This window comes from Giraffa tippelskirchi, chromosome 2, assembly GCF_054371585.1.
Source record: "Giraffa tippelskirchi isolate mGirTip1 chromosome 2, T2T-mGirTip1v1.2.pri, whole genome shotgun sequence".
In the NCBI taxonomy this organism is placed as follows: Eukaryota; Metazoa; Chordata; class Mammalia; order Artiodactyla; family Giraffidae; genus Giraffa; species Giraffa tippelskirchi.
The window spans coordinates 107,269,498-107,292,853 of record NC_137276.1 but is presented as its reverse complement, the minus strand read 5'-3'; the positions used below and the strand labels follow the sequence as shown (position 1 = coordinate 107,292,853).

General features: G+C 50.6%; 1 protein-coding gene and 2 long non-coding RNA genes across 12 annotated transcripts in view; 2 read left to right on the top strand and 1 right to left on the bottom strand.

Moving 5' to 3' along the window:
- Positions 1-17,575, bottom strand: part of ABCG1 (ATP binding cassette subfamily G member 1) — a 59,319-nt gene extending 41,744 nt beyond the window's left edge. For 4 of the 9 annotated variants that reach the window (XM_081574187.1, XM_081574189.1, XM_081574186.1 and 1 more), the window contains exons 1-2: positions 17,410-17,575; positions 10,146-10,380 (exon numbers count right to left, since the gene is read on the bottom strand). In XM_081574187.1, coding sequence (XP_081430313.1) covers positions 10,146-10,380; positions 17,410-17,451 — 277 coding nt within the window. In that variant the 5' untranslated portion in view covers positions 17,452-17,575. Of the gene's footprint in view, positions 1-1,666; positions 1,808-10,145; positions 10,381-12,026; positions 12,036-12,827; positions 12,995-17,409 lie in introns of those variants that run through there. The other 5 variants (XM_081574194.1, XM_081574191.1, XM_081574193.1 and 2 more) reach the window with 3 other exon arrangements.
- LOC145539900 (uncharacterized) lies at positions 1,472-9,915 on the top strand. 2 transcript variants are annotated; one of them, XR_014078038.1, is made up of 3 exons: positions 1,472-1,626; positions 6,696-6,798; positions 7,147-9,915. It is a non-coding gene; the product is annotated as an uncharacterized LOC145539900 (long non-coding RNA). The 2 variants fall into 2 exon arrangements; XR_014078037.1 differs by having other exon boundaries at positions 1,472-1,712; positions 6,600-6,798.
- A 143-nt stretch (positions 17,576-17,718) lies between the features above and the next one.
- On the top strand, positions 17,719-19,591 carry LOC145539899 (uncharacterized). Its single transcript, XR_014078036.1, has 4 exons — positions 17,719-17,892; positions 18,008-18,151; positions 18,268-18,401; positions 19,407-19,591. It is a non-coding gene; the product is annotated as an uncharacterized LOC145539899 (long non-coding RNA).
- Positions 19,592-23,356: the final 3,765 nt, after the last annotated feature.

The window sequence follows — 23,356 nt, the reverse complement described above, 5'->3', positions numbered from 1 at the left end:
ATTAACTCCCTGTCTCCTTGTGTTTGGTCAAGAACCATATAAATGATGGTGCTGAATGTTTCATGTGTGTGTGTGTGTGTTCAGTCTCTTTGCAGCCCCATGGACTGCAGCCCGCCAGGCTCCTCTGCCCATGGAATTTTCCAGCCAAGAACACTGGAGCAGGTTGCCAAGCCCTTCTCTAGGAGATCTTTCCAACCTAGGAATCAAACCCACATCTCTTTAGTCTCCTGCATTCGCAGCCGGATTCTTTTTTTTTAATAAATTTATTTATTTTAGTTGGGGGCTAATTTGCAGCCAGATTCTTTACCACTATCACCACCCGGGAAGCCCTGAATGTTTCAAAACTCACCTAAATTCAGCACAGAGGAACCACACTGGCCAGGTGTCCAGGGAAGACCCTGGTCCTCAGGGAGGGGCAAAGCATGGCACCTCTGCTTCTACCAAGGCATCCCTGGCCTTCGAGGCCCTGGAATGGAGCCCAACTTGTAGATCATGTTTATATTTATGATCACATGAATGGATTCACACACAATGTACACGTGTATGCTCCAGGAAGCACACATCAAGTTCAGCTGCTGTTTCTCCGAGCCTCACAAACCCACCCAGGGTGGCAGTGAGTCACCAGGGAGTGGGGAGCAGCAGCCTGGCAGCTGACACTCTGGATTCCAGCCCCCTTACTCGATCTGCCCCTCGGATTCCTAAGGGGGAACCCCAGGATTCCAAGAACCACCCTGCTCATTTTTAAACGCTGATTGCTCAGTCTGCCCGGCCCAAAGCAGGAAGCCCTGCTTCTCACTGTCTCATCTACAGGGTGAATCTAAAACAAAGCATAACAAGAATGATTCACAAGGATTCAGATGTGGCTGTCTCACAGGAAACACGTGCACCTGGCCTCACGGTCCTACCTTCCACTTTCAACAGAAGTCCGGAAAATTCATGAAGCTTCCCCATTCTGAGGAAAGCTTCGAGGAGGAAGACACTACACAAGGAAGCCAGCCATTTTCCCTCAAGATGGTCTTTCTAAATATCTGTGTGCTATTTCTATCCCAGTGAAGTCTCCCAATTATGCTTAAATAGACATCAAAGTAATAATCACGGGTAAAAAGGAACTCCATTCATCAGATGCATGTCAGTGACGTCTCCAGGGTAAAATCAGGCTACTGGAAAGGTTCTCTCATTTTCTGGGCCCAGGTGTTCGTCGGATTTGGTCTGAAGCCGTGTGGCACTCAGGCTCGGCATCCGATGTGCACAGGGCAGGGTCTGGGAAGGGCGGCCCGGTCCGCTCAGAGAGGCCACGGCATCCGGACTTAGCACCTTGGCATCCTCTGTTCGCGCTTAGCAACAGCTACCGCTTAGCTACAGCGCCCTGCGCGCAGCCAAGCGCGGCGCCGCCGCGGAGGTTACCCGCGAGCGTTGACCGGTAGTAACCCCGGCGCGGGCGGCGGCGGCGGCAGGTGGCCTTCGCGCATGCGCAGCGGAGCGCCCCTGCCCAGCCCGCACCTACGCGCGTGAGGGGCCGGCCAGAGCCCTTCTCTTCCAACCATTCAGAATATGGGGTTCCCGACGTGCACAAAACCACCAGGCAGCCTCCGCCGGACCCTCAACCATATCTACGTCTGAAAGCAGGTGTGGCCCCGTCGCTTGGCAGGGACAGTGCAAACGTTACCCAGGGCCCTAGGCCTGCAGAATCAGCATCCGTCCCGGCGGAGAAGGCAAGGGTTTTTACTCCATTTTAAAAGCCGGCGCAAGAGCTCTGCTGGCTGACCGGCCGGCCAGAACCTCGCTTTCCCCAGAGCCGGCCCTGGGCGGGGCGCCGGGGGAGGGGTGTGAAATAGGGAGGGGGGTGCGAGGTTTGGGATTGGCCACAATGAATTCGCTCCTTGGAGACAAGCCAGTCTGGTCGCCCTTGGAAGGAAGGTCAAGGTGAAGGACAGGTGGCCCAAGAACCCCATCCTGGAGGGCACAGGATCGATGGAGTCCTTACTCAGGGTGGTGACCACAGCCGCCCCCAGCCCAACCCATGAAGGAAGTCTGGGGGTCTCCTCCCCAGGATGTGGGGGTCCTTCTGTGGCATCTTTGCCGCCACCAGGGTCTGGGGTTGTGTTTGTCATGGGCAAAGAAAGGTGAGAAAAACAGCTTATCTTATGCGGACCTGCGAAATGACAGAGGGAGGAGGGTTCTCAGTGGAGCTCAGAGCTCGGAGCTCGTGGAGAGGCTGGTGGTTAGTAAGATTCGCGGTCTAGGCCTGAATCTGACATCTGCCTCCTTCTAAGACTCCTTTCCTCCCCGGTTAGGTCCACACTGACAGTGATGCCCTGTGGCTCTCCCATGAGCACTTAACAGTGACAGTATGCTAAAGCAAACAGCATTGGTTTAGAAAAATTATTTTTAATTAAAAAATAAACACTTCTCCCCAAGAAGTGGGAGGGAAGAAATAACAACTGAGAAATCCCATTAAACTCCTGCTAAAAGTTTCACTTTCAAGATAGGCAGAGGAGATATCAAGGCGAGGGACTTTTTGTCTGAGCACATTAGCTTGTCTGATGACAGTAAAAGAAACAGACAGAGTGACTCAGGTTCTGTTTTTCCATTTATCCCCACCCTTATCAGTTCACCACCAACAGCATTCCGGCAGGGGCTCCTGCTCAATGCCCTGCCCCCAGGAGCACCACTGTGCTACCTTCTCCCAGAGCAGGGCTCTAGCTTTATCTCCTCTACCAGCCACATGCTTTTCATCCCCTCCTTTCCAGATAGCCCTGGAGCTTAAGGCACCTGGTTTGTACATAGGCTTCTTTACTACCATTTTGTGAGCTCATTTCAAGACCAAGATAATGCACATTTCTGCAGAGTTTCGAAAAGCAGGACTTGGATCAACAAATGAACATTACTCAAGTTGAGATTTCAGCTCCACAGACAGAATTCTAAGAATGAGAGCTGTGCAAACATGGACCTCGTCGAGCTGCTGGGAGGTGCCAGGCCCTGGTTGCTGTCAGGATGGAGCAAGAAAGATTGCTCCATGGGTGAAAGGTCAGAGGAGGGAGCTCCCAGGCTCCTTTGGGCTCCAAAATTCAGCCTCTAAATATAGGTCTCCGTTGGACATAATGGCAGTCTTGAAGTCAAGCATAAAGAAGACTAACAACAGACATAGCTGACCAAGTGAGAAGTAAAACTAAGGGCTGTGGGTCAGGTCAAGTCCTGGCAGGCACACCTGCCTCCATCCTAGACTCTGAAAACTCCTCCTGATCCCTTTTTGCAAATTATGGGCAAAACCACTCAGTATTAGAGATATTTTATTCGAAGGTAAGTTTTCTATAGTGGTTTTGGAACTCTATCAGTGAAGGTTTTATAGAGGATTTACCTCCATCCTAAAAACTCATTGTTTTGTTCAGGTCAGTCTTTCCAAATGTTTTTCATCTGATCCACGTGGTTGCCTTTGTTCCTTAAATAAGCAAATCTGTTGGTTCTAGAACTGAAAACAAGCAGGTGTGTGGTTACTAAACATTTTCTTCTACCAGTTTATAGACAAAAGAAAGGGTTTCATGTTCAGCAGAATGTCACCTTGGGTTATATCTTGGCCTTGATGGATTCAGTTCTGGTTCATATGAGAAGACGTTAGTTCCAGCATATGAAGTTTTTAAGACATGAGCATACTTGGGGGTGTTAAAGGAAGGCAGGAGGGCACCTACCCAGCAGGTAAAGATGAGTGTCACAAGCGTGTACTCAAAAAGTGACACAGTGACACCAACCCCCCACTGAGCAGAACACAGTCCTGCAAGGTCACACTGAAGAGGCCAGATGGCTCCAGACCAGGCACACTGTTTAGAAAAGTGGCAGCATGTTAATGGGTCCTGCCAACTGGAAGGCGACTAGAGTGGCTTGACATGGACATGAAGGAGAAGAGGAGACCTCAAAGCCAGTGTCAGCAGGGTCACGTGTGCTATGTCTCTGGGGGCTGTCAAGTCTGATCAGACTACACACAAATCATGCACCCCTGATTCCAGGTCCCCGTTAGTGATGGCTTGACCTCCATGCAGCATGCCCCAAGAGAGCTAGAGAAAGGGTGCCTAGACCCTTTGGATGTTCAAGTTCTGCCTGTAAGCTAGCAAACTCTTTTGGTTTTATACATGGTCGCACTACATCCATCTGTCAGGAGAGTCGGCCCATCCTCTATAGTTTTTCAAAGCCTCTTTCGGAGCCTATAAGGCAGAGTTTCAGAACTATTCCAGAAGACCTCATCATCAAAGAGGCCTGAGCCAGTGGCCTGTCCCAGGGAGCCACAGAGAACCTGGCAACTGGCCCCGGAGAGGGCAGAGGAGTGCCCCAGCTGTCTCCATTCACCAAGGTGACCTGGGGTCATTGGGCTCCCCATGTCAACACCCCAGCATCAAGCAGGGAGCCCTTGTAAGCAAGGTCTAGGTTTGCTACAATGCACCATAAAACCAGCCACAGCCTCAAAAACAAAGGCAGAGTATCAAAACCCTTTTCTTTGCACCCCAAAGAAAGCTTGCCTTTGCATGACAGTTCCACAGAAGACGGAAGTAATTTATGTATGGCCGATTCATTTTGCTGTACAGTAGAAACTAATACAGCATAGTAAAGCAACTATATTCCAATAAAAATTAATTTTTTAAAAAAGTCATTCATGCTAGAGGAGCATAAACCCGCCTTCACACCTGAGCAGCCCACCCCCTGAGCCCCCTCCCCTTTCTACTGTCCTCCTTGCACTGGCCTTCCTCCCCATCCATGTCCCCATCAGTTGGATCAAGTCACCCAGTGCTGGGTTGGAATCCAGTCTTCCCCTTAATGGAATTGCTGAAAGGGATTTTAATGGCACCTTATACTCATTTTAGCCAGCCTGTCATTGCAGGCCTTGTGAAATAACTGTGGAAATTAAGAGAAAGCAAACTTGAATTTGAGAAGGGCATTCAAATGCATTTTTATGGCTCAGAAGCAAACCAATACAGATAATCTGATGTGGAGCTGCCCAGAATGTTGAACTCTATCCTGGCGTTTGGCAAGGATGAGGCTGGAGGGTCTGGTTTCAGAGTAGGAGGTGCTGTCCCATTCCATCGGAGTGTTAGCATGTTGAGACCCCAGCCAGGCTGAGGAAGAGGAAAGAAGACTCTCTAAAGCCCCAGCTAGGATTACTTTTGTTCTCAACCCACAGGTAATTTGGGGAGGTGTATTTCATTTCTAAGAATCAAGTCACCTGTTTGTGCAAAGCATGTCAGGCACACCAGCCTCACCTCCCTGGGGAGAGGACAGGATAGCCAAGCCTTTCTAAGAGATTAGGAAGCCTCTTTATGGGTCCCTGTGAAAGACAGAGATGACTGACATCCAGGCAGGCCTATTAAAGGGAAAATAAATCAGAAGTAACAGTCAAGGCAACCCTTAGTGGTTTTGTAAAAAGAGGTAAAGCACACCCATGCCATGGTGGTCCTGTTGTCAGGTGCTCATGTTGGGGCTGGGGGCTTACTGGGTGTCTCGTCGGGTCCTAGTCTCAAAGCCCCCATGCTTTCGTGCCCCACCTCCCCTGCTCCTGTGACCTGGGGTATGTCCCCAAACCTATACGCAATGCATTGAAAGGACAGAATTGGCTCCAGAGTCACCTGAACCAAAGTGCTGCTTGAATTTTATAAATGGAAACGGCTTCAGTCTCCCTGGGAGGCAGACGACTCAAGAGTACCCCCTACTCCACTTCATGGACAAGCTCTGAAAGTCAGGGAGTGCTGTCTGCTCCACCTGAGCCTTTCATGATGTGGATTCTCTTCCTAACAGGGGTCCTGAGCTGCTGTCTAGCACAGGAAGCTCAGCTCAGTGCTCTGTGACAACCTGGAGGGGTGGGATGATGGGGGTGGGGGAGAGGTACAAGAGGGAGGGGCTTATATGTATACATATAGCTGATTCACTTTCTAGTACAGCAGAAACTAACATGACATGGTAAAGCAATTATACTCCAATCAAAAGCTTAAAAAACATATATATATATATATAAAAGGAGTCCTAAATGTTACTAACACCAATGCGGTACCTAGCTTCCACAAAGCAAAAGCTACTTTCAAATTTAAGTTACACTGGGGTGAGTGAGGACAATTGAACTAGATGTTCCCCTACGTCCCTCAACACAATAGTTCACGTGCTGCTCCTGCTGCTGCTAAGTCACTTCAGTCATGTCCGACTCTGTGCAACCCCACAGACGGCAGCCCACCAGGCTCCCCCGTCCCTGGGATTCTCCAGGCAAGAACACTGGAGTGGGTTGCCATTTCCTTCTCCAATGCATGAAAGTAAGAAGTGAAAGTGAAGTCGCTCAGTCATGTCCTACCCTTAGCAACCCCATGGACTGTAGCCTACCAGGCTCCTCTGTCCATGGGAGTTTCCAGGCAAGAGTATTGGAGTGGGTTGCCATTTCCTTCTCCAATAGTTCATGTGACTTGATACCAAAGTCCAAATTGTTCCAAGTCATCTGTCCCATCAACTCAGGCTCCATGAGTGAATTCCTTGAGGGAAAGTCATTACTGTATCAGAAGTCAGTGAGATCCTCCCCGGGGGCACTCTTTTCTCCTGGGAACAGTTCCTTTCACAATTGTGTTCTCTACTAGGAATCTATTACACGATCCACATTTTCCTCTAAAGACATCATTAATCATATAGTGAAAATGTAACTACAGTTGAAAATACAAGATGTTTTCTTAAAGGCCACAGTCAACGCCTGGCAATCATCAAGCTCAAGAATTGTAAAGAACCTGTGCTGACATCACCTTCTTAAACATGGAGTCACTCACATCCTTTCCACTAAAGGTATGAAGCTTCCTTTTTCCATCTTCTTTAAAGTAATTGTGTAGGAGCTTGTGTTATTATTCTAACGCCAGTGACAGGCTTGGCTACAGCATTCTGTGTCAAGTTAGTGTATAGCACCATGTTCTGGGATGGGGGTTGGGGGAGGCTTTCCTGGAGTTTACTTGAGTGGACCAGCGTCTGTGTGAGGAGAAGAAGCCTGGACAGGAATCCAAGGCTGAGTGGAGGTGCTGGCTCTGACTTTGAGCGATCACCCTAGCCTTCAGGCTCCTGTGTCCTTCACTCATTATACAACCAGGCAATCCTGAAACACATCAACCTCTCAACCCACAACTCTCATTTTCCTTTCAGAAATGCCTCTCCCCTCTTCTGTGCACTGCGTTCAGCCCCACTGTGATCCTTATAGTGAGCTCGGCACATGATGTTGAATTTTAAAAAACAAACAACTCAACACAAAAACAGAACATGGTGAGAGAAGTAAGCACAAAAGCTCTTGCTCCGACAGTCAGTTGCACTCGGCATGACGCCTGGCATCAGACATCATGCAGAGGTGACGCCAAATATAAAGCTGCCACCAAGAGACAAGGGAGACGCTGGCCAGCTGGATGAGCAGCAGCAGAGTGGGCCTCGTGGGCACTGAGCCTGGAGAAGAGCACTGCTGCCCTGTGGCTGCAGGGACCCTGGCACTCTGAGGCCCTGTACCAGGCGTGGCCTGGGCACCAAGCTGGACCACCGAGTCCAAAACCACCGTCCAGCCTCTGGCCTGTCCCCAAAGCTGAGGCTCGAGGCAAGTCCTGCACATGCTGCTTCCTCTGTATTTGGTGAGAAGGTGGACAAGTACCCACCAGCCTCCGGGTGTGTGGGAGTGATAAACCACCGGGGCAACAAGAAGAAAGGAAATGATGGAGCGCAGGGAAGGAGGGCAGGGCCGGGGGAAGTGGACACAGGTGCTGCAGAGGCCAAGGAGGAAGCCAGACGCAGAAGTCAGGCCTCGCTGCTTGAGAAACCAGCAACCCGGACACATCAGCCTGCCTTCCGCTCCGGCCCTAACTATCTGACTCACAGGCAGGGCCCAGGGGCCCACACCCTACTCCTCCACCCAGCCCCCCATCCCGAGCCCACACAGAGGTTACTTCAGAGCAAGTGTCTACCTGGAAACCACCTGGGCAAGGCTTCCTAGTAGGCCACTGGCCATGGACCTTGGTGGCCTCTCCGTCACTAATTAAGAGGCCATTTCCGTTGACAGCCAGCGTGACCAGTTCTAACAAGTAGAGAATATAGTGTGGGCAAACCACACATCTGGCCAGGAAATGATACTCTTCACCTGCCAGAGCCCCAAGTGAACACCTGGCCAGGTTGGATTTCAAACCAAGATTCTGCCTCTGTTTTCAAATGTTGGCATTTCTGCATTGCAAGTTGTCTCCATTTGAAAAATACCCATCTAAGCACTTCTAACATCATGATCACATTTCTAAGGCCACACATAACATGTGGACAGAAACCTGTTCATGTCGCCCACAGGTTTGCCACCGTTTATCTATAGAGACCCATCAGGTCAAAACCTCACAATGCCCTCCTACTCACTTAGTGCATTTTTTCAATAAAAATCTTTGTTCAAGTGGAGAAGGAAAAAGCTGGAAACTTATGTTGAAATTTCAAGAGGCTCAACAAATGGGCTCAACCCTGAGCCTCTCACAGAATTTCTTTGTTAATGAAACAGGCTGGCACACCCTGAAAATATAAGTCTCAGATCACTCAGATACTATCAGCTGCTGATAGTATCTGTTTGGGATCTGTTCCTGGTTGTGGTAACAGACACAAAGTCATCCCACAGTCAACTTGGCTCCAAGGTCCCAGTGATCTGTCAATCAAGGCTCTAAAACCACGGTTCCAAGGAATTCTGGGGTGCCACACCAACCGTCTCAACAGATTCGCTTCAAGGCAGTAGGAAACAAAATGAAGGCAAGAGAGGGCAGAAAGATGAAAAGTTAAAAAAAAAAAGAAGTGAGTGTTGGTGGGTCTTCTTCACAAAGGAAGTAGGATAGAGCGATAGAGCCTAGATTAAGTTAAAAGGTTTAAACAATATGAACATTTAGAAGGTACCTGAATCACGCTGTTCCAAATTCCTCATGATTTTCCAGTTGTTTTAAATGGTTGATTAGAAACTAAAGACCATCGTTTCTGGGTGACATCTAACATGTCCTCTCCCAGTCACCTCCCTCCCCCGCCTCCAAAGATGGACTCAGGGTGGGTGCACAGAGCTGGGGGGAATAGGGAGTGAATTCCACAAAAAGAAGTCAATCAGGCTTGAAAAAGAAATACCAACCCAGGGAGGCATGAACTGTACACCCTGAAAATGCAGAGCTAGGAAAGGAGCATCTCCATTGCAAAGAAAACTCAAAATACCATCAGTTGTTGATTCCCAACAACAAGCAAAAGGCCAGCGGCAAACTCCTTTGTATGTGCGTCTCCCAAGATCTCTTTAGTCTCACCCACTCTATCAGCTCTTTTGTGTTTATGGCTAGCCCACCAACACCCCCCTGAGTCAGTCCTTTCAAGATCTGTAAACATACACAACTGGTTTCCAGAGAGGTTACGCTAGGTCACTGGTTACTTTTCAACACTTCAAGCATGGGAGGAAACACCTGGTTTCCATTTTTCTCTGAAACTAAAAAAATAAAAAAGTCACATCTTGAAAGACTAACATTAACAGCATCCAGTAAAGAGACCCCTCCGTGTTCAGACTGGAAGCCAGCACACAGGAACGTTGGTCAAACTTTGTGATCATATCAGAGTTTAACAACTATTGTGTGATTCACAGACACAGAAAGCAATCTTGTGGTTACCAGAGGGAGAAGGGGAGGGATAAATTAGGAGTTTGGGGTTAACAGATACACAACACAATGTATAAAATGGATAAACAACAAGGACCTATTGTATAGCACAGAGAACGATATTCAATATCTTGCAATAACCTTTAATAGGAAAGAAGCTATAAAAGTATGTCTATATATATATAAAGCTATATATATATATATAACTGAATCACTTTCTGTACACCTGAAACTAACACAGCATTGTAAATCAACTACGCTTCAATTAAAAAGACAAAAACAAAAATACTGTGTCTCTTGAGTCATCTAATCTGATCTGTTCATATCATAGATAAGAAAAAAATTAGGCATAAAGCAATTAGACAGATTGGCCACAGCAGAGCCGGAGTGGAAAGAGACAGTCCCCCACCTTCCAGACCCAGATTTTCCCAAACCACCTTATGATTCCTTCAAGGCTCCGCCCACCGCCGAAGGCTCCGCCCACTGCCGAAGGCGCCCAGCAGCTCCCCTCCCTACCTTTCTTCCTCCACCAGGGGCCTTCTGGGACCGAGTAGGAGAGATCCTTGAACTCAATGTTCACTGCCGCTCTCCGAGGCAGGGAGGAGAGGCGCTGGGCTTCTGTGAGATTGTTGTCCTCTTTCTTCAGATGTCCGTTCAGCAGCTCCTTCTCCATGGTGTCCCTGTTGCTGAAGACTACCTCGTCCACCGAGACGCACACTGACTTGGGCTCTGTCATCCCTGCAGAGCCGTTCTAGAGAAGACAGGAAAGAAGCGCCGAGAGCGGGTGTAAGCTACATCACAGCAAGGACCAGAGGGACAGAACCATCCATCAGTCAGAGTCATCTTTCAACACTCCTCACCCTCCACCGTGCCCTCAGCAGCACAGGACACGTGCTCCCCTGGAGGAATTCCCTCTCTCCAGCCCTCACTTATTCTACCACTATAAACATGCTAAAGATAAACTATGAAACTGATCTACTGCCTTATTTAGGAATCATAACATCTAATCACAAATCCAAAATAAATACACCACTTGTCTCAAAGAATGAAACATCAGCCACCATAAAAAATTATCTACTTACAGTCCACTCATTAAAAAACCCAACAAAGATGCATGAGACTGCTAAGAAATGCACAGTTGAAAAAGCTTTATGATGATCTCGTTCAGTACCTCCCTGGTGTAACCTCATACACATTTCTCAAGAGCAGTGGTATCGCTCGGACCACTGGGAGTTGGTCTTTGTGTTTTCCTTATAAATTTCCAAATCCCCTACAACTCTCCTCTCTCACTGTATCTTCATAATAGCTCCGAAGTGTTGGAAAGCTTGATTTTTTTCTCTGTGATACAGACAAGGAAACTGAAGTACAGACTATTTTAAGGAACTTGCTCTGAGCTCTACGATCAAGTGAGGGGCAGAAGGGATCCCAGAATATGAGTCATCCATAAAAACAGTTGCCTCTTCCACTGCATCACCAGGATACCTAATATGTAGCTCTGTTGGCCTTCAGGCTTCCATTGGGAGTTCACTGAACAGATGACCCAAGAACCAAAAGTATTTATGCGGAGAAAGGAATATCCTTTCTAATGGCTTGGCAATGCTGAACAAATCAATATGCTTCAGGCACCTCCAAAACACAGAAGAACCCTAGAGTGGACAAATAATGTACTGTGCTTTTTCTAGCTGTCTCTTGAATCGAGAGAGAACATTCCTCCATGCCAAAAGCATGGGCCTCTGATGACACACCTCCATAGTGTTGAAGGCAGTCCACCTGATCTAGTCTGATCTGGATGACCATCTTTGATAATCCAGGCCCTTCTAATGGCTGTAGGGCTGGGTAGCTCCTGCCATACTGCTATTTGTTCTAAATAGAATAATATCACACTGTTATTTTTCCATAGGTTTGTGGGGTATTTCTTTAAAGTTGATGGCTCTTTGATCGTTATTGTTTCTAATAAAAAATCTAAAACAAAACCAGAGAGTGGACCATCAATAAACATTCTTACAAACCCCAGCAACTTTAGTGACCAAAACAAGCCCTCTCCCCATTAGCATGACCTCTTGTGTGTACAGTGACTGCATCCTTAATGAACTGACATTATTTCCATCGTGGGATTTAAGGGCCCCTACATTATCAGAGGATTTGGAGGTTTCAAATCTTTAAAGCAGGAGTAAGGGGATGGGGAGATGTGGCCACAGGGGTTTCTGGTTCTTATGATGCTTGAAAATGTTGTTTTGCTGTTTAAGAAAAAGACACAACACACACACACACACACACACACACACACACACACACACACACACACACACACACACACACACACACACACACACACACACCTCCCAGGCATCTCCCACCTCTGGAAAGCTTAACTGAATCAGAACTTGGTTCATTGACTGTAACATTCTGTGGATAAAAATTAAAGTGCAGAGTAAAACTCTTGACAAAATTAATCTTGCTTTGCCGCTGGCACCGAGCACGTGAAGTGCTTCAAACGCAAACATGAGTGGGTTTGTGCACCCCTCACACAATCGGGTTTGTGTCAGCCTGACAACAGGCCTCCTCAGAGCCTGGGCTGTGGAGGAGCCCCTCCTGCGCCCAGGAGGGCGCTGCAGGGCTCCCGCATCTGCGCTGGCCCAGCGCCTTCAGTGATGGGGCCCCTTGAAGGAACAACAGAGACCCTGCCCCAGTTCTGCACGAGCTTGGCTTTGACCCACCAGTGCGATGCTCACCTTCAACTCCAGCACACAGAGCAGCCCCAAATGCCATCCCTGTGCCACCTGTCTTGCCCTTCCGGGAACAGGAGCTTCTTTCCCCTAGTTATAACCCAGTTTGACTCCACAGGAGTCCTGGAAGCACCAATCCTGGCTTTGGCCAGGGGTAGGGTAGTGGAAGGGCTTGGGGGGGGGCGGTGGCGGGGCTCAGCAGTAAAGAATCCTCTTGCAGTGCAGGAGATGTAGGAAAAGGGGTTCGATCCCTGGGTCAGGAAGATCCCCTGGAGGAGGGCTTGGCAACCGACTCCAGGATCCTTGTTTGGAGAATCCCATGAACAGAGGAACCTGGCGGGCTACAACCCATGGTCGCAAAAGGTCCCACCCTACTGAGCACCCACGCACGCACGCATGGGGCAGTGGAGAGACCAATAGGCAGGGCAGTTAGCTCCAGGCCTGGTTCCCAAAATCCGTCCTCATCCCCCACCTTGAAAGGTGAGATGTCTGCGTCTCCTCCTGAGGCTCTAGAGCCTGGGTGGCCAATCGTTTTGTGTTCAGTTAGCGACGGGGAGTTTCCAGCAGCCCCTCCCCAGGGCGTGGCCTCCTCCCCCTCCCACCGAGGTGGACGGTCCTGAGGAAGCCCAGGGACAGGACGGGCCTCGCGGTGCTGACGAAGCCCACACCGGGGATGAGCAGCCGTTACTCCACCTTCCTCCCAACTGGAGCAGATGCCGACCTGGAGTGTGACGAGGGTCTGATTTCCCCCTCTAGATTCCAAGCTTATCTACTCCCTCCCTCATTCACTCTTAGCCCAGATAAAGCCCTGGGGATCAGCAGCCAGCCAGCCAGACACGGCCTGTGGCCTCAGCAAGCTCAGGGCCAAGACTGGGACCCAAAGAATTTCAGTACGAAGGCGCCAGGGTTAGAAAGAAGACACTATTGGGACCCACAGGGGTCACCCAGTGCAGCGCGGGATATGGGACGCACGGTGCTTCTGAGGAAATAAACTGTGAGCCGGGCTTAGCAAGGGGAGGTGGAGGAGAGGTGCTGCTTCATGACGTTCCCTGCGAGGGAACAGCAGGTGCAAAGGCTGGGCAGCAGGAGAGGGCAGAGCACCTGGAGACCGGAAATTCAGGGGTTGGAGCGCTGATGTGAGGTGGGGGTAGGGGCTTCTGGAACAAGATGGGAGTAGAGAGGCTCACCGGGTCCACACGGTGGAGGGCTTGCCAAGATTGTTAAGGGATTTGCACTCTATCTGGAGGTCTCTGCGGGGCCGCAGAGGGATGTCAAGGAGGAAGTAGCCAGTAGCCGTGTAGGTCCGCAGGGAGCCGGAGCCCGGGCGGCAGGGGAGAGGTAGGGGTGTGTGGGTGGGAGTGATTGACCTCCACCAGCTGGGGCAGTGGGGAGGGAGACAGATGGACGGGCCGGTGGGACAAAGCTGGGTGAGTAAACTGATTTGGGACTGAAAGAGAGAAGCCAGAGGCCCATACTTCCTATATAAAGTTTTGAATTATAATGCCTCCCTCATGGTAGGGAAACGATTATGAACAATAGCGACTATTCATTCAGTAATGCACAACAATGTGCCCATTACACTCCAGGCTGCATAGATTACTCCCCTTCTGTCTCCATAGCTCGACAGGGGGTATACCCTTTTCCACTCCACTTCACAGAGCCTGAGGCCCCACCGGTAAGGAGAAGCTGAGCTGGGGGCCAGCTCCTGCAGGGTGCTCCCACAGGCAGTCCCCCTAACCATGCCAGAATATTGCTTGGCTTTCTGTAGGCAAATTGCAGTGGTCCCTAGGCCATCCCAGCCCCTGTCCCTCACAGGCAAAGCCACAAGAGACTGGGGAAACCGTACAAGCTCACCTTCCAAAGCAACCAAAGCAGTGCATACGATCACCCCTCTTTCCAACGGGTGTCCAATTAATAAAATCCTGCAATCCTGTCTGATGGGAGGTAGTGGCTGTCACTCCGAAATAGATCACCTCTCTTCAAACACATCCTCAGATGAGAGCCGCCGAGTATGTAGGTTACAGCTAGCTTGTCCTTAGCCTCCGGAGCTCATTAAAAATGAAACAAATACATCTTCCCTCCCTATTCGTTCCCTTTCATTGTATGCTTCCCTATCTTACCAAAGCATTGTCTTTGCCCTCTTCCTCCACACAATTTGTGCCACATAATAAATGGTAAATAATAGCGAGTCCATTCACAGGTGTTGAGTGCTGAGGAGACCCATTTGGACTGTTCCTGCTTGCTATTGGTAAGAACTTTTTCTTGACCACTGATCTCCTTACAGGAGAAGGCGATGGCACCCCACTCCACTACTCTTGCCTGGAAAACCCCATGGACCAAGGAGCCTGGTAGACTGCAGTCCATGGGGTCGCGAAGAGTCGGACACGACTGAGCAACTTCACTTTCACTTTTCACTTTCATGCATTGGAGAAGGAAATGGCAACCCACTCCAGTCAGTGTTCTTGCCTGGAGAATCCCAGAGACGGCGGAGCCTGGTGGGCTGCCATCTGTGGGGTCGCACAGAGTCGGACACGACTGAAGCAACTTAGCAGCAGAAGCAGCAGATCTCCTTACACATTGAGAACCCTATTTAGTTGGGGAGGGTCTCTAACAGTCAGCAAGCCCCCCTGGACCACAGTGACCCCGGTTCACTCTCTTTACTCAGGGAAGCCCAGCTGGAGATAGAAACTTTTCAGCATCTTTTCACAGCATCTTGGGGAGGAAAGGAAAGAAGAACGCACAGGCTCCAGGTACTGGCATGCACTTTGTCCCACTTCTCTCCCTGCTGCCAGCTACAGTGTCCACCTAGATGAGTGGACCCTGCATTTGGAAGGCAGACCCCCCACACACACACTGGAACCTTGAGCACAAAAAAAGGAAAACTAGGTCCAGCACCCTCAAGAGCACTGCCTAAGGGAAAAGAACCCAAGTGTCAAGCCCTTAATTAAGCAAAGGGTAGGTGTCACTGATACGGTCACTCAGAGTGCCAACCTCATTGTCTCCAAAACCTGGCTTCCAACAACCCCAATGCCAATCCCATTGGGAGCCCTGCCCACCCCACCCAGCCCAGTTCAGGGACTCGCGAACACAGGTGGGTGGTTTTCCCATCCTCCAAGGCACCTTCTCTAGACCCACACCTGGCAGTCAGCCCTGGGCTTGATCCTAGAGGAAAGTTTAGGGCCCTGGGAATGTCTCTAGGGCTCTGTTTATGACTTGGGTCAAAATTTTAAATTAAAAAAATCACAAGGTTTTCAGGGAGAATGATTTTCACACAAAACAACATTCTCTGAAAAAAGTGAGCTCAGCCTCACGTGAAAGAAACACCTAAGTTCTGGTGCTGCATCAAACCTTAAGGTAACATTCAGGAAATCTTAACAAAAACATCTCTACCTTAAAACATTCTGATTCACTATTGTTCCACATGTATAAGCCACTTTTGCAGCTTTGAAAGGGCTTCAAGAGTTAGTTACCAGGCACCTCCAAGACCTAAAACTTTCTTTACCAACAACTAACAATAATCTCCTGCATTTTCCATTCTCACCATCATTCTGGAATCACAAAGACATGAACAAGTACAAAATGAAAAATGGTCAAGTGTTACCCAAACATTCAACCAGATAAAAGCAAACGTCATGAGGGGGCTACCTTTTTCATTTGGGGATCCCTCTCATATATAAGAAGCTAGGTCATAAAGGCAGAAACCGTCCAGAGATGGGACCGGGCTTGTGGATCCCCCTGCCCCTGGCTCTTTCCTGCTCTGCCAACCTCCTCAATGTGTCCGCGGCCCCATTCTCTAGGTTTACACAAAATCATTATATAATGAGCTGGCGAGGCTGGGTATGTTCTACAGTAACCTGTTTGGAATCATAGGATGCAGTTGTCAGAACAGAGCATGCGCAGAAACCCGGCTACGTGTTTTTTTTTTTTTTCTTTCGCTCAAGGCAAGAGGTAACTGTCGGTCAAATCCTACCGAGCCCTGCTGACTTCAAATACAGGATGCTAAAAATGAAATAAAGGCAAAGGGTGGGGAAGAAACCGGTGCGTGCTGTGCACGGTGGGGCTACAGCTCATGGGAAGTGACTAGCAGGATAGTAAACACACAGACAAAGGACAGAAGAGGGATGCATGGGGGGTTGGTAGGGTGAGGGCGAGATGGCTTGGAATACGGAATACTTTATTCTATCTGTACTTTAGATGACCTGAAATCAGTCCAGAAGTACCTCACTGCACTGCCGGTGTGCTGGGCATAGAAATGAAAGACCCTGGGATGGGTGAGACAACAGTTAGTTTGTTTTTCTTTTTTTCTAATGTGAGTTTATGGAGCTGTTTTAAAGGGGCAAGAGGAGACTCCTGACCACCTATAGAATCAGCAGTTACTGTAAGTGTCTAGCAAAGAATTCGCCTGCACCTGGTGGTCCCCATACGGAGCTGGCACCCTTGGGAAGAGTGAGATGAGCGCCTTTGTCCCCACCCCAGTCTCTCCCCAGGGTAGAGAAATGTGACCGGAAGTACCCAGGCTCGCCCCTCACCTGCCTCCCCGTAACTCCGCCCGCTGCCCGCTCCTGAGCAGGTCCGGGAGAGGCTGTCCCCGGGGGCGAAGGGGCAGCCCAGGCTCTCGACCACCTCTCTCCTTTGTTCGCCTGGACAGAGCCGGCGCTCCGGAGAGCAGCTCAAGAAGCGCCCGCTCCTCAGGCTCCCGCCACGCGCGCGGGCAGAGGGATGGGACCCCCTTTGCCTCTGGCCCAGGCTGCCGCCCCGCCCCAGTACGCTATGGGTCCCCAGGCCGGGCACCCTTAGGCGGACGAGGTCAAGGCCATCTGTCCAGTTGTGGGACCTCCCTCCTTCCCTCCCTCCGTCCCCTGGCCCTCTGCCTTCCCCGCGTCCTCGGCTGCAAGCAGCATCCTGAGGCGTCAGGTGGCCAGGGCGGGGGGCGATGTGAGTCGGGCGCCTCCCCCAGGGCTCACGGGCAGGTGTCAGGGCGCGGGTCTTTGTGCGTTTCTCATTCTCCCGGAGAACAGAACCCAGCCCCGGGGGCAAAGGATGCGCTCACTCACCATGGCGGTGCCGACCGAGAAAGTGGCCATCAGACAGGCCATGCCCCGGGGGCGGCGGCGGCGGCGGCGGGGACAAGGCTGCGGGCGGCGGGGACGGGCGGCGGGGACGAGGCTGCGCTAGCACCGGCTCGGCTGCTGCGCGCCGCGCGGGCTCCGGCTCCGGCTCAGCTGCTCTGGGGCCCCGGCCCCGCCCACGACTCGCCCACTCCGGCCCCGCCCACGAACCGCCCACATGGCCCCGCCCTCTACCAGCGATTGGCCGGCGCTCGGGGGCGGGGCGGAGCCGACAGGTGCGCGTGCTCTTGTTTTGCTTCTGCGGGGGCGCGGCTGGCCCAGTTTTGGGCATCCCCGCTCCACTGGCTGCCCGAGCCCCTGGCCTGGCAGGTGCCGAGGGTCCTCCCCGGACCCCGAGTCTTCGAGTTCCGAAACTCGCAGGGGCTGGGCCAGAGACCCTGGGCTCCCGACTGTCAGCGGGGGGTCCCCGTCAGTGCTGTGCCGGGGGCGGGGGAGGGGGAGGGGTTCGTCTTGGGAGGGAGAGTGGAAGGGTAAAGGAACTTCTCTCTTTCTTTTTTTCCGTTGTTGGGCACCTCTCTGCCAGGTAGCAGCGTGAGAACTAAAGAAAAGGAGATGGCCGCTCCAATACCCGCCCCCCATTACAGCTCTGTATCTGGGGCACCCGCCCCTGCATACTGAGGCAGCACATTCACTCGTTCACCCAACATTGCTGGGTGCCAGACGCAGAGTTAAGGCCTGGGTAACAAAAGGGTGCTAGGTGAAGATGCCCAGGCCTCTGTCCTTCCCAGTACCCCAACTCCCGCCTCAACAAAAAACCAAAAACATTTTATTTTTTAATTTTAGATGCAGTGTTCCCAGTACCTGGCCCACAGCTGTGTTCATGTAACTGCATAAGGAGAGACACATCAGGCACCCTCTCATGTGGCCCCAGACCGGAGTATCAGATGGCCTGGCTTCTGCTAAGACCCTTATTATATGTAAGTGGAACCATTTCCTGGTAACCATGGTGATAAGACATTCCTTACTCCCAACCTCAGAGGCTAATGCTTTTATTCACTGGCTTGGCATGTGGGGACCAGAGGTAGGAATGCATCCCTTTTCACCTACAGCACACTGGGTCACCCCTCCCCACTCTTCCTCGGGTTGGTGAAGCCCCTGCTTTTCTCATGGGGAGAGGGAGCATGGCTTTTCACACCAGGCAGGGGGGCTTCACACCTGAGGTCTCATGACCATAGGCAAAATCTCCCCTCGAATCAAAGGATAGAGGAAAAGACAGTGTAATGCATGAGTTCAAGGGCAAGAGGGCCCTGCCTTTGTCTGCATGGTTCACTTGGAATAGTTCATGCATCACCTCTATTCTGTTGTTAAAAAATCTGACTGCTGTATCTCTAGGTGCCACTCGCTCTCTACATGCCGGGCCCACCAGGCTGTGTGGTGCCTTGAACATGCTGAGCAGGGAGGCCAATGAACTCCAAATGTTCTGGAATGAGGTTTCAGATTCACAAGCCTCTCTGTGAGAACTGAGACCCAAAGGCAGGGATGGAGGTACCTCATCTCTGAGACCTGGGATTTGTGGGCAGCCCTGAAGCCCAACACTTGCCCCAGGGCCAAACGGAACACAAAACAGGGGCGAACGACACAACAGAACGTGACCATGGAGGAACTCTCCATGAGAATCGACTGGACCCTGCTGTGCAGCCAGGCAAAGTGACAGTGTGGTCCTGCTGCCCTGGCATGTATTCTCTGCCCAAGACCCACTCTCCTCACTGCTGGGCATGTGCTCAGAACATCCTTCTGGAACTGCCCCTGCCCCCAGTTCTACACCACTTGATCTGGTCAGTGATTGGTCAGGTACCGGAAGTATAAAGCTCTGCTCGCGGAGCTCCTGGGAATGGCCAGGAGGACAGTATGTGGAGCCTGAGGATGAAGCCAGAGAGGGAAGACAGTGATAAAGTGGGTCCTTGCTGGCTTTTCTGTTACAGGCCATGGAGAGCTCCACTTACACATCTGTACATTGGGATAACAATCATCTCAACCACGTGGCAGATAATGTGTGCTCCACTGCTCATGGACACATAGCCAGCAATTCTAATCCTTGCTAATATTATCCTTCTTGTGCCAAATCTGGGAATAAGCAAATGGTGAATAAAGTCAGTCAGATCTGTGATATGGCTATCAGGACTTCTTTGGGTGTAAGTGACAGAACACCCTCTCCAACTGGCTCAAGGTATTTCACTGTCTTAGGTAACAAGAAGACTCAGGGTGCACTGGTTTCAGGCTTCAGCCCTTGATCCCAAGCTCTGTCCACAGCTCTGCTTTCTGTCTGCTGGCTTTCCACTGTGGGAGGCTGTCACCACATGGTCCTCCCAGTAACAAGCCTGCATCCCATCACTGTGACCAAAACCAAATCAGGTACACTCTTCCATCATGCAGCAAAGCCAAGCTACTGACACTGGAATGTGAGGCAAGAAAGTGTAGCTTTAAATGCAGGGCACCAAGCCAGGAATGGGGAGATAAGCCTCAGATCCACTTCCACCGGCTCTTTGATTTGGGGATTTTTTTTAAGGGGAAGAACAAAGAAGCTTGGGTTAATTATCATCTGAGTCGTGGTTTCAGGAAGCAGGAGGTCTCAGGTGGTCCATGGCTCAAGGCATGGGTCTGAGAATATCTTGCCCTGGAGAAACAACCTGAGTACATATATTAATGATGAATCTATCTGCTGTGCTTAGTCACTCAGTCTTTGCAAACCCATGGACTGTAGCCCATCAGGCTCCTCTGTCCACATGATTTTCTGGGCAAGAATACTGGAGTGGGTTGCCATGCCGTCCTCATAATGGAGTGGGTCTCCATCCCCTCCTCCAGGGGATCTTCTCAACCCAGGGATCTAAATTTGGTATGTTTTATACTTGCTCTGTGAGATTAACATATTTTGTAAATATTAATCATTCTTTGCCTAAGTTAGAGGAACTCTTATTGTGTAGTTTGAGGGACACCCTGCCAGAAGTACACTGGTGCCACTCAGGCCTCAGGTCTCTCATGGCCCTGCCCTTTTGAAATCAGTACTGCAGGTGTCCCATCCTGGAGACTATATATATATCTGCAGCTGCACCCCCTCCCAAACCATCTCATCCCTGATGTTATACCCCCTTATAATCCATGCATCACCTAATTAATTCACTATTGATTCTGTTTCCTGTCCGCCCCACCGCTCAAGAATGTAAGCCCCATGTGGGCAGGAATATCCACCCACTTATGGATCATCAGCCCCAGGAGCAGTGTCCAGGCTCATGGGCTATTCAGTCAATACCTCCCACCCCCAGTCCCTCTGGATCCTCCATGCTGGTTGTTCCCAGTGTGCATGAAGTGCCCAGAGTGGACATGAGCATGCCGGCAATGTTCCAGCAGGGGGGCTTCTCCCCTATTTGGTGCCCACCATTGCCCAGACAGGCTTTCCTGGTGGCTCAGTGGTAATGAATCTGCCTGCAATGCAGGAGATGTGGGTTTGATCCCTGGGTCAGGAAGATCTGCTGGAGAAGGAAATGACTCCCCACTCCAGTATTCTTGCCTGGGAAATCCCATGGACAGTGGAACCTGGAGGGCTACAGTCCATGGGGTTACAAGGTTGAACATAACTGAGCAACTAAATCACCACCACCACCACTATTGCCTGGAGTAAAACAAAAAAAACCTATGACAGAAGGCTGACCCCCCACCTCCTTGGCTCCTCGCATCATGTTGACCCCTGCTCTGCAGCAATGTGAGAGCTTATTGGATTTCTTTCCCCAAAGCCTCAACCGAGCTTGACTTTGGAGGTGTGGTGTAGGAAAGCATTTGTTTGCTTGCTTATTCTTTACAACCCAAGCTCTGACTCTGAAGGTAAAATTATCAGACAAATAAAAGCAGAATCTGGTGCCACAACAACCAATAGGAAAGAGGGGCTTGCCTCTTCCCCAGACTGGCGGTGATGAGAGACGTAGTGGGGCCTTTGGGAGGAAGGGATGGTCTGGGGAACCCTGCCCTGTAATACCCCCAGGCCCACAATATAGATGGTATTGGTCACTGGAGGCGTCCCGAGGGGAGACTTGCCCTTGGCCGGGCTAGAGACCTGCTTTCAGGTCATGGCCCCTGATCTCTTGGCCTCTGTGGTCCTTCCACTCATGTTGGCAGAGTTATCGGACCCCTTCTACTTCTGTTCACATCACCTCCATTGCTTCCACTTTTAAAGAGGAGGAGAAAGAGACAACAAGAAGAGGTGAGAGGGAGGAAGGAAAACAGGAAAGAAGGAAGTGGCAAGGGGGAGAAAGAAAGAGTCTTAAGTGGGAAGAATAGGAGTCTTAGCCTTTGATGGGAAAGGGTGGAAAGGGGAGCAGATGAGCAGACAGACGCATGGACAGAGGCTGCCTGGGAGAATGACAGGCTAAGCCACACACCAAATGGGGACTCTGTAATTGGTGTAGTTTTAAGCAACATTGTTTTCCTCTCTATGGTTTGTTTGATTCCTATTTTGCTAGCCCTCTTGACTCCCCGGGGGTTCCCAGTGGCTCAGTGGTAAAGAGTCCACCTGCCAATGCAGGAGATGTGGGTTCCATCCCTGGGCCAGGAAGATCCCCTGAAGAAGGAAATGGCAACCCACTCTAGTATTCTTGCCTGGAGAATCCCATGGACAGAGGAGCCTGGTGGGCTACAGTTCATGAGGCCACAAAGAGTTGAACACAACTAAACAACAACAATCTGACTTCCCCAGCATCTGTCTCGATCCAGATGTCCCACCCACCCACCCCCATCACATATGAGCAAGAGCCCAGCTCCAGAGAGGGACCCTGCCATCCCCAGCCTGTCAGAGGTGAGAGCAGGGAAGGGGTCACCACTGAGAGTGTGGTGCAGGAGGGAGGGAGAAAAAGAGCCCAGATGGTAAGAGGGAAGGTGGAGGTGAATGAAAGAGAGAAAGAACAAGGCAGGTAAGTATTTTATAAGCTAAGTTAGCAAGAGGCAAGTTAACCGTTGCAAGCAGATTATTTCTGTTTTCTCTCATTAACATGGAACACAGAGTGGTGGGAAAGATACAGGAAACCAACCATTTCTACAAGTGAAGAAAGAGGAAATAGCATCTGGTAGTGAGATGACCTTCAAAGCTGAAAATTAGGAGAGGTCTCAGAGGCAGACATCAGAAAACTACCAGAGGCCTCCTTCCCCCACAGACATAGAAGCATGTCCCCCCATAAAAGATGCCAGCTGGGGAGTAGCTGAAACCCACCCCCCAGGCCACAGAGCACCCACTTTTCTTCTGGGGAACTGCCCTGTACAGTACAACTCCATGTACTCAATCCTACAAGACAATGCCCACCCAGAGCCATCAGATCATTCCATCTAATGGTATGAAAAGTGCTGTAACGTGCGTAACCCGCTGAGATGATCAGAACAGCCCTGCAGGGTCAGAGGGCAGGTGCCATCACAGGAACATGTGTGCATTTGATTCCCAAGCCCCAGGAGCAGGACAAGTCAGGCCCACTGGAACACAAAGTGATTTTCCATGGCTCCAAAGACCAAAGCTCCAGTCCACTGTGCTCAACACCCAGGCCACCCAGCAGAAGTCCTCATGTCTCCTGGAGACACCTGAGCTCTCCTGGGATCTGCCCACCCACTTCTCCCCTCCCCAGGCCTGGGAAATGTTTCCTCCACCTGCTGCCTCTCCCCTCTGGAGACTCAGCTCTATCCCTTCCCCTCTGGGAAGATCTGACTGTCACTTTGCTGAACCCTGGCTTCTGAAAGCAGAAGTGTGGTTAGGGAGATTATCTTCTGGACACTTGGAAACTTTCAAGGCAGAGCCTTGCAACTCAAAAGTCCCCAAGGCAAGAGAGAATCAATCTAATTAAAAAAAAAAAAAATCTTGGCTACTTTTTAAGGGAAAGGAAAGGGAAAAAGCTCCAGCAAG